General features: G+C 41.1%; 1 protein-coding gene across 1 annotated transcript in view; it reads right to left on the bottom strand.

Moving 5' to 3' along the window:
- AKR1A1 (aldo-keto reductase family 1 member A1) overlaps window positions 1-10,000 on the bottom strand; it is a 22,463-nt gene extending 12,463 nt beyond the window's left edge. Inside the window, 3 exon segments of the mRNA XM_009638810.2 lie at window positions 3-87; window positions 5,974-6,069; window positions 9,130-10,000. Coding sequence (XP_009637105.1) covers window positions 3-87; window positions 5,974-6,063 — 175 coding nt within the window. The 5' untranslated portion in view covers window positions 6,064-6,069; window positions 9,130-10,000.
- Window positions 10,001-10,042: the final 42 nt, after the last annotated feature.

Consider the following 10,042-nt stretch of genomic DNA (forward strand, 5'->3'; position numbering starts at 1 on the left):
ACCGATCTCTGCTTCATTGCTGTAAGCTGCTGCGCAATCGATGTGGCGATAACCCACGCTTAGGGCATATTTCACTGCTTCTTTCACCTGTCATCAGAAACAGATTATCCAATGCAAATCAGTGAAAAGGGACATGACTGGAAGGAAGTAAAAAAAAAAAAAAAGTTAGAGCCTTACTGAGGAACACCCCCAAAGCACAGATCTACATAAGATCATGAGACTCAAACAGAGTAGGATACGGTCCTCTGTGGCACAGCCTTTAGGAGTGAAGCACTAATTGCTAGCAGATGCTCTAAGAGTAACAAGAAAATAGACCACGCACACAGGCCAAGCATGCAAGAACTCACCAGACAGAACAGGGATTCATTCTTAAATATAGTTGTCGTACTTTTCTTAAGTATACAATGACCTTTAAGAAGCAGTTTTCAAATAAATCATGGCTTAGGAAGACAAACTTTCTGGAACTAACAGACCAATTGACCAATGTCAATCAAGTCTGGAAAATACCTCCTCTCTCCCAGTAAAGGAAGAGCCTGGTTTCTAATTCCAGAATTGCCAGAGTTTGGGTTTTGTTCAACTGCTAACACTCAATTTCTAAGATAATTATATTTTATGGCCTATTTTTCTTTCACATCTCATTCTCACTAATTGCACAACAACGAAAGTCACTATATTGCTGAATATTAACCCATGGCCTGCAGGGGATCTCCTGATGATGCTCACAACTTTGCGTTTTGCTTTCCATATTGCTGACAACAATGGTGTTGCCAACAGCAACGCGTGCTTTGCAAAAACCAAGCATTACTACATAATTCAATCATCATCTTCCATTAGATGGAAGCATTAAGTAAAATCTATTTCATTTAACTTTCAGTGGACAGTAAGAACCTGTTCTCTTTTACATCTATCCTTCTGAAGTGCTACAGTAAGAGTACATCTTCTCTGTACAGGGATTTCTATACATTGCTCTTCACAGACTTGTCTCTCAAGTCTGTGGGAGACTGTAAATTACTGTGTGTATAAGGCTTGATGCAATAAGTCCCTAAAGTAATTATAGCAATTACATCTCTTTTGTCAAGAGATTAAAAAAAAAAAAAGTGTCCACAAAGGCTAGAGAGAGATTGATTTCTTTCAACTTACTCAAAGTATCAGCATTTTCAATTTTAAAGCTGACAAAATTATTAACATTAGTTAAAGGTGTGTACAGTCCTGCTTTCAGATGCTACAGAAAGAGAAGGGGGAATCAAATGTGAAAGAGATCTCTTCTACTGGCAGTTTTCATTTGTTTTTCTTGTCAAGAACTGCAGTAAAGGCAGACACAGGATGTTCTGACTGCATTCTTTGGCATTTTGAGAGGAAAACTGGAATGTAGACCAGTTTCCCTTAGCCAGAATGACAAAGCACTTCTGTTACAACAGTGAAGTAAACTCTTCCTTTCTCTAGCAGGATGGTATTTACAGTCCTTGTTTCACTTTGACAAAGACATTCCTCCAAAGGTCACTACAAAATCAAGGTCATGGTAATTCTGAAATCACTTGAGACACAACAAAGGCTTTTAAGACTCAATATCCACCCTCCAAAAAGGTGAGAGCTGCGTGGAGCTGAAGCAGAAAGAAAAGGAAAAACAGTGGTGTTCTTTGTCTGTACTAATCCCCCATTTCCTCTATCAGGATAATATTTTTTAATCCAAACAGGCACAAAATTTGCCGTAAGATGAAAGCAGGCACCACTCGCAGAAAACTAAGGATAAGGCACTCCAAACATGTCTGTGCAAAGCGATAAACAGGAGGCTGTATTTCTGTATCAGCATGTTTTGATAAATTTCTAGCACTGAAAAACTGGGACTGGTCATTTAAATAAGGTCTGGATTTGGGCAAAATCTGTATTTGTGTAAACTACTCTCAGCCTGCTAAGACATTCCAATGTGAACTGGGAGTTCCTGTTCATGCAAAAGGCAAACAATCAAGAGAAAATGTGCAAAAAAAAAAAAAAAGCATTTCTGGAGGGAAAAAAACCCAAACACTAATAACAGATGTAAATTTAAGAAGAGTACTTTGTTTTAACAGAGAGGTTTGTATTTTTGAGATGCTGTTCAGAAAGGCACATGCATTTCCTAGATGCAGAGGAAAAAAAAAAAGACAACAGAGGAGTTGGAGATTCATATGCCTCTGGATATTTGGTGTTGTCGAGTAACAGCAGCCAAAGGATCCTTCAAACTTTCCGTATGTTCTTTAGTTCAGCCTCTCAATACTGCTATGGAAGGAGCAATTACTGAGTTCGCTTTGCATTAGGCAAATTGAGTCACACAGCTTAAATGTGACTCACCAACCCAGCATCATGTAACTACAGAAGTTAGGTCTGAAAGGATCTTGAGACATCAGCTAGCCTGTCCTCATGCCCCACAGCAGGGCCAGCTTAGTCTAAACCACTCCTACACACATTTGTCAAAACCCTTCTTGTAAGTGACAGGCAGTCTGTTCCAATGCTTGGATATCTTTATGTTCAAAGCCTTTTAGATGTCTAACCAAGATGGCCCTGGTGCCACATCCTGTTCCTCACAGACATGAGATCCATAGCTTATCCTCTGTGAGGGCTTTTCGCACATTTGGAAAGTGCCAGCCACGTAACTGTAAGCGCTTCCATCACAACTCCCCTTTCCCAAACCTTGCATCACTGTTGCTGCTGTCTCATCAGCTGGTTCATGCTTTTCTTTGCATAGCAAAGCCCTAGGAACTACATTCCCACTTATACACCCTAGCAAGGGACTTGGCCTTCCCACCCACTCTCCTTTGTTTTTGAAGCTGGAGGAACGCAATGTTGCTAACCATCAGTGGCAGATTCAGAAACAGCATCTGTAAGTCCCAATTCATTATAATATCCGTTACTAGATTTCCATTCTTCAATTTGCCTGTCACAAGGCAAAAACTAGCATGTCATCTTTATAATTCCAAGCAACACAGACTTCAAGTGACTAGGGAGCCTCTTCTGCACAGCCCCAAGCCATTATGACGAGGTTTTCACTCCAACAGTTCCAGTCAATAACACTTAGAAAGAAAAGGCTCCAACAGCCTCCCCTGCTTCCTGCAAAGTTGTCATGTTTTAGCAGTCCCTGTACGTTTGCTGACAAGAAATAATAAAAAAACCCAGATCATCAGTCCACGTGATATTCAGGTGCAGTATGACCAGAATGTAAGTGTTGCTATATCACAATTTGTACATACTGTACTAAAATTTGCTGAAAAGGAACTCAGACCACCACATAAGTAATGCCAACTTAAGAGCTGATGTTCCCTAAAGAGTTTAGCCTCCTACCCTTCAGATGTTTAATTCAAGTCCCTCAATATATACCAGCAGTAGCGAGTTTTTGTACACCTAACCAGAACTCTCTATATTGCCTAACAAACTTTTCCAAGAACTAACCAGTCTCCTCCATAGCTGCAATGCTGTCACAAGACACCCAGTCCGACTGGTTTTCTGATGCACTCATTTCCTCTTCAGCTTTCCCGAAGTTTCGCACAGAAATACAACTTCTCTAAGCCCTGTGACTCTCTTCCCCACAGAACCAGCCTCTGCCACAGCAGGTTAGACTGCTCAGCAGGCAGGGATCAGTCCTCCAGGTTGAAAGTATGGCCCACTTGAGAGAAAAGAACAAAGCATTAAAGGATTACAGATAATCAAAGCTCCAATATTAGAAAAAAACATGCTACTGATATTCTTGATGCTCCTGTCTGAATGGACTTCTCTTTGAACTCATTCATGCTGCCAGTTCATAAGCCTCTTTACTGTGTTCCCTTCTGTTCAATAGCCCACCATCATGTTCCTATGGTAACGTGTAAAACAAATTCTCTTCTAGCATTTGATCATATAGGACAGAAAACATCCTATTATTTTATAGTATCTAAGTCCTATAAAATCCTATAGTCTTCCAACATAGATTTAGATTCAGTAACTTCCGCCACGTACTCTTACCTAGGAAACTAGGGCTGCAATGACACCTTTGTATTGGACTGCTAAGATCTGGCTACAAGGTCAAGGCTTGTTTAGGATCAGGAATAGTAACAGCGATAATAGAGAAATTACTCAAGAGAGTAAGGTCAAGACTGAAAAGCAGCTTGGAAAATAATTACAATCTGAAAAATATTTACCTGAAATAATTTAAAAGCCATCCGCTTCCACTCTTGCTTCTAACGCAGCCCTTGCACAAAAGAGCTTTTGATAGCTTCTACTTGGGAAACAGCTAGATTAAATATAATCAATTATAATTCTTCTGCTTCTTTAGGGTTTTGGCCCTTAGTCTTTAATTCATAATTACAATTATTCTCCCTGAACTACATCATGTCCTTTTAAGAGTAAATCATATGGACGCTCTGCCAAATTGCAGCTATCCTTCTGAATCTTCAAGAGTGATAAACAGGAACTTATTTATTCCATAGGAATAGCAGCAACTCTGGCCATTTTCACTGCACTTTCTAGTGCTTGAGTCTTTGAAGATAGAAGATATTCCAAAGAAGTGACTCCCAATGACTTCCATGGGACCCCAGAAAAGATGGCTGGATCCCATGTTGGGTTCAGCTGCTAGAAGCACTGCTTACTATGGCAAAATCCATCTGAATTAGGTTTAAATCATGCACAGGCAGAATCTTTTCCAGTTCTTTTAGAAGACTGCACTTTCCTCAGAACAGTTAGTGCACAAAATAAACAATGCATTCATATTTTGTTTGTTTAGTTTCAGGCATTGTTTTAGGCAATGCACATTTAACTGCTTTGGGTACACAGAAATTCATCCATTAAGATCCTGCATGTTAATAAATTTAATTGAGCTGTCAGTTGATGTTTTACATGATAGAGCTGAACATTCACCCTTGTCCTCATTTAAGAGGTTGACTGAGCTCTCGCACCAACTAAGCTTCCACATTAGCACAGTGTCTATTCCCAACATCCACTGTAGTGACAGTTGTTTGGATAAGAAGACCAACAACAAAATGGCTCTGAATAGATTTAATTTTTATAGATCATTTCCCACCTTTTCCTCTAGCCGGCACAAGGGAATAGCATACCATCTTGAGAAGGGTTTTAACTTTCCCTCTTAGTCACGAGCACAGTGTCATCCGACATACTCCAAAAACCACCATGAAGCTAACACAAGAGTAGCAGCAAGATGTAAGTTTATCACACAGACATTCAATCGTACACATAATCCAAAAGGCATTATAAACAACAGCAGCAGCTAAGAATTCCACCAAGGAACGGACCTTGCTTTTCACAGCAAGTATCTGCAATCTCTTCCCCCAAGGATTTATCTTTTAACTAAAGGAAACGACAGACAAGAGCAGGGAAGTATTACAATAGGAGGCACGCTCCATGGCACACAAACATTCCCACAGTTTGTAGTAACCCACAGAATTGTTTCCCAAGTGTGGTGTTTGCCAATTCATCGCATTTAGAAGCGGAGTGAATGTCTAATGATGCATTAGTCTTAGTCTAAAACCAGGATGACCCAAGCAAATTCTTTGCTTTTCTGCTAAACATAGGCTGACTGCTGGAACAGGACTTACTACAAGAACAACTAGAGTTCTTGCCTCCCAAAATAATGCTTTCAGCTGACTCATCTGCCCAAGCCAGAGGGATGTCTGGTCAAACTGGCAGCCTGATGATTTTCCAGTGCAAAAGTCAGGCACTGTATTATAGCTACAGCATTTTCCCTGTCTCACCCCACCCACTGGTCTCTTTCTGGATTCACCTCCCAGAGCACCACTGCCTGAGGCCTGGATTAACAAGTCCTAAGGGATCTTCTGCTGCTGCTTTTGCACCTTAAGGCCTTAGTCATGCAAATACATACATTCCGCTGACTTCAGTGGGCCCAAGACTAAAACCATTCAAGCGAAGGATCCAGGCTTCAGATCTAGGATCTTCAAAAAAGTGCACAAAACAAATACCAGTTGAGAGCACAATATTGTATTGTTCTCTGCTTACTTGGCCACGTTCACTTTTCCAGGTTCCCAGTCCTATGAGAGGCATCTTCTGCCCAGTGTGGAGTGCAACGAAGTCACATGCTGCAGACATTTTTGCCTAAAGAAGAACAAGAACAAACTGAGTTTTGCAGCAGTTCAGTAAGTTGCAACAATTTACCTTTTCTATGCAAAAATAAATAAAATCATAGAGGTCCTCATGATGCTAGAATAAAGATGAAGCAGGTTCTTCACAATGTTTACTGGTATAGAGGGGATGAATAGCTACCCTGGAGAAACTAGAAAAGGAACCTCTTTTCTCCTTTACAACGCACAGGCTTAAGATTTTTCAGAGTTGAAAAGTACAAAAAGAAGCATCCTGCAATAACATACAATTAATAGAGAAGCTCAGCAGAAAACATGCTTTTTTTTGTTTTGTTTTTTAAATCAGCATTAAGCATTGATGAGGCAGGAGGGAACAATTCATCTGCCCTTAGTGTACAGTAATTCCATAGGACTTCTGTACTAAGTCTTTCTCTTTTGCGAGTTCACTACCAGCTGACTCGGTAACCAAGCTCTAATTACCACTGCAGTTGGGGATAAACACATTTTGTCAGAAACAGCTGGTGCAGGTTCAGGTATGAAGACCTGATACAGGCAAGGTTTGGATTAGGAGTGAATCGCAAAGGCATTTATGCAGATATCTCCCAGTAAAACAAAAACCTATGCTCCAAAGAACATCACTGCTGGAGGATCAGTCCCCTCTTTTTATGCCAGATATGTGCTTTGTCACCCTTGAATCCTAATTTTCACCAACTCGGAGCTGAACTACAGGTCATTATTGAGGCTGTCTAGCATTGTGAAGAAAACCAGAAACATTTTGGCTTCCTTTGCAACAAGCATAATTGTTACCAAATGAGAAGACTGCCTTTTTTCCATAGGACTTCTGTACTAAGTCTTTCTCTTTTGCGAGTTCACTACCAGCTGACTCGGTAACCAAGCTCTAATTACCACTGCAGTTGGGGATAAACACATTTTGTCAGAAACAGCTGGTGCAGGTTCAGGTATGAAGACCTGATACAGGCAAGGTTTGGATTAGGAGTGAATCGCAAAGGCATTTATGCAGATATCTCCCAGTAAAACAAAAACCTATGCTCCAAAGAACATCACTGCTGGAGGATCAGTCCCCTCTTTTTATGCCAGATATGTGCTTTGTCACCCTTGAATCCTAATTTTCACCAACTCGGAGCTGAACTACAGGTCATTATTGAGGCTGTCTAGCATTGTGAAGAAAACCAGAAACATTTTGGCTTCCTTTGCAACAAGCATAATTGTTACCAAATGAGAAGACTGCCTTTTTTTTTTTTTTTTTAAACACTAAAAAAGCCCTCTCTGATATGAAGTCGGGGCTAGCAAAGAGGACAAAATGGAGGCACTTTCAAGGGTGGACACTAGGAAATAACACCTCAGTATACAGACCACATAAAACTGGTGCATATATAATTTTTTTAAATAATTCTGACACAGAACTAGAAGTAACTGTGTGCAAAGTGAGCTCAAATGCAGTAGGTCCTTACATATTTTTGTGTTTTGAATCCCAAAATAGCTTTGTCTTCCTGCTCGTTCAGAAAGGGACACTATCTTTTAAGGAGCTGAAAGATTCCTTGTTCCCATACTGCCAAAATCTGCACGTGGACTCTGATGGAAGTTCGAGACTAAGAGCTCAACTCCTGCATAAGATGCACTTCAAGTACAAACAGAATGCAGTAGCTAGCATTGCTATTATAGAAAGCGTCACACACCTAATTTAGCACAAATTCGCAGGAGAGTAGTGTTTTTCTGTTACTAAAGGGAGAATGGAAAAAGATTATGCAACGTCAGTTGTCACTTTGAGCCTGGGCCTCTCTCTCATGCCCAGGACTGTGATATCCAAGCATTTTCCCTGCGAAATTCAACAGAACTAAGGTCCAGCAGGATCTTCCATTACCTATTGCTAGCTTTATAGCTGCTGCAAACAGCAATCTGCTCACAGTGGCAAAGCATTTTATCAAAAAGGAAGGTTTTACGCCACATCCCAACATCCTCACAGTCTGTGGTTCTGGTCAAACTGTTAAAAAGGAACCACATTCATGAGCTCCAAAGCTGGCTAGCTGATTTCAGCAGAAGCTGAGGAAGTTACTTCCCAAGTTCAGCTGTGTCCAAACTCATTAATGTTATTTGTTTAAAAAAAAAAACAACAAAGAAAACCAAGAGTGGAAGCATGCAGTGTTAGTTGAATAGCTGACTATCTAGGACAAATGGATGTTTTCAAAGCAGAGCAGTCACATAGCGTACTATCCCAATATAGCTCTGCCTTCTCCGTGTTGTTAGCATTTTCCTCGATTAAGACCCAGCTGATGGATGTGTTCACACAGAAGGTTTATATTTTCCATTTCTTGCTTAGCTTCTCAAGCCATATTTTTGTAGATTTACAGCAGACACCCATCAGCACACTTGTTTTACAGAGAGACATAATAGCTGGAGTGATCCTGACCTGAAGGCCACTGTATACTGAGGAGCTGGTGATCCACGTAAGTTAGCCTGAGTAGGTCCAGGCTTGTCTTGTGCTGTGCTTCACGTACAGCGTGGCCTTCAGGCCTGTGCTGTGGGACGCAGAACCCATGGCTGCAGGATAAGTTCAGCAGCTAGTTATAACAGGGGAGTCTGCAGGCAACTCCCACTTTGTACCTGCGATTACACCTCCCACATGTCCTTGCCTTTATCTGAAAAAGCAGGAAGTTCTCATGCGAGCATCCTTTCTGTTTGATAGTAGGAATGATTAATGGAGTTTTTTTTTCTTTCAAGAGAATCCCTAATAGCTCAGATGACTGAAATGGGGTAATACTTTCTATGGACAGGGTCTGCACAACATGCTGCATGTGAACTGGAGGAGGTCCATTCAATGCTGCACAATGCAGGGTTCCCAGCACCTGAAGGGATGCAAGATTATCAATGCTATCCTCTTTCTTTATAGGGTTAGCTCTAACAAATACGAGATGATACTTTACAGAGTCTGAGTGGCTTTCCTATCAGGATTGTAATGGACCAGCACCTCCTGGTGCAAAATAGCAGTTAAACACATTCTATTCTGAATTGGCACAGCAATTTTGTAGTCAACTATGTGCAAGCAGGTGCTTTTTACCTGAATTTAGTTGCCTGAATAAAGGTATCTTCTTACACCACGCAATACAACTAAAGACTTAAGGCTTTTTGATTCACGTTGGCCTGTAACACAAATATGACACAGCTATATGCTTTATACAACCGTGTTACACAATCATCTTAAATGCAACACTTCAGCCCAGAAGACAAGGTACACGTTTAATCAATAACTAGCATCAGCACATTTTTCTAAAGACCATCTTGCTTCATGTAACACTGCTGTATATTAACACTGCAAAGCGTGCAGAACTACAGCCTCTGGAAGAATGGAAACATGCCAGAGAATTAGAAACACTGGAAGAAAACACTAATTACTACTTTCCACTCAGATTCTTCCCCTAACAAGGAGAAGTAAGAGAACTACAGTGTCTGCTAGCCATCGTTATTTGGTTCATTAAAAAGCTGGAAGCCTCTTTTTAGCAGGGCAAAGACAAAAATAAACATAGAAGCAAACTAATTCTGGACAAGAAAGATGTGGGGTTTGGCTTAACAATACTCAACTCTCCTATTGCCACACTTGCATAAAAGAGTAACGCTCAGAGTAATTCAGAGGCAGTGCAAGCAGCCTGGCTAGGAGGATACATTAATAACCATGGAAGCATAAACTGCACCCGTGCATCAACCCACAGCTACAGCTCGTTTTTAACGTAAAGCAAGGCGTTTTCCACCGGTGAAACACACATAAATGTGCATTAAATTAATAAGCAGACAGGCGTATATTGAAAATACAGAAATCCCCGCTACCGAATCGCTTTTGCCCCGCAAAGGGGAGCTCATCCTCCATATTTAAGCTCCCTCAGAAGCGCCAAAGGCGGCAGCGTGCCCCCCTCCCCCCCCTATCGCGGCGGCCCAGGGAGGGTTTGCCCCGCGGCAGAGGGAGATAAAGCCGCCGG

Source organism: Egretta garzetta, unplaced genomic scaffold, assembly GCF_000687185.1.
Source record: "Egretta garzetta isolate BGI_Z169 unplaced genomic scaffold, ASM68718v1 scaffold145, whole genome shotgun sequence".
NCBI lineage: Eukaryota > Metazoa > Chordata > Aves > Pelecaniformes > Ardeidae > Egretta > Egretta garzetta.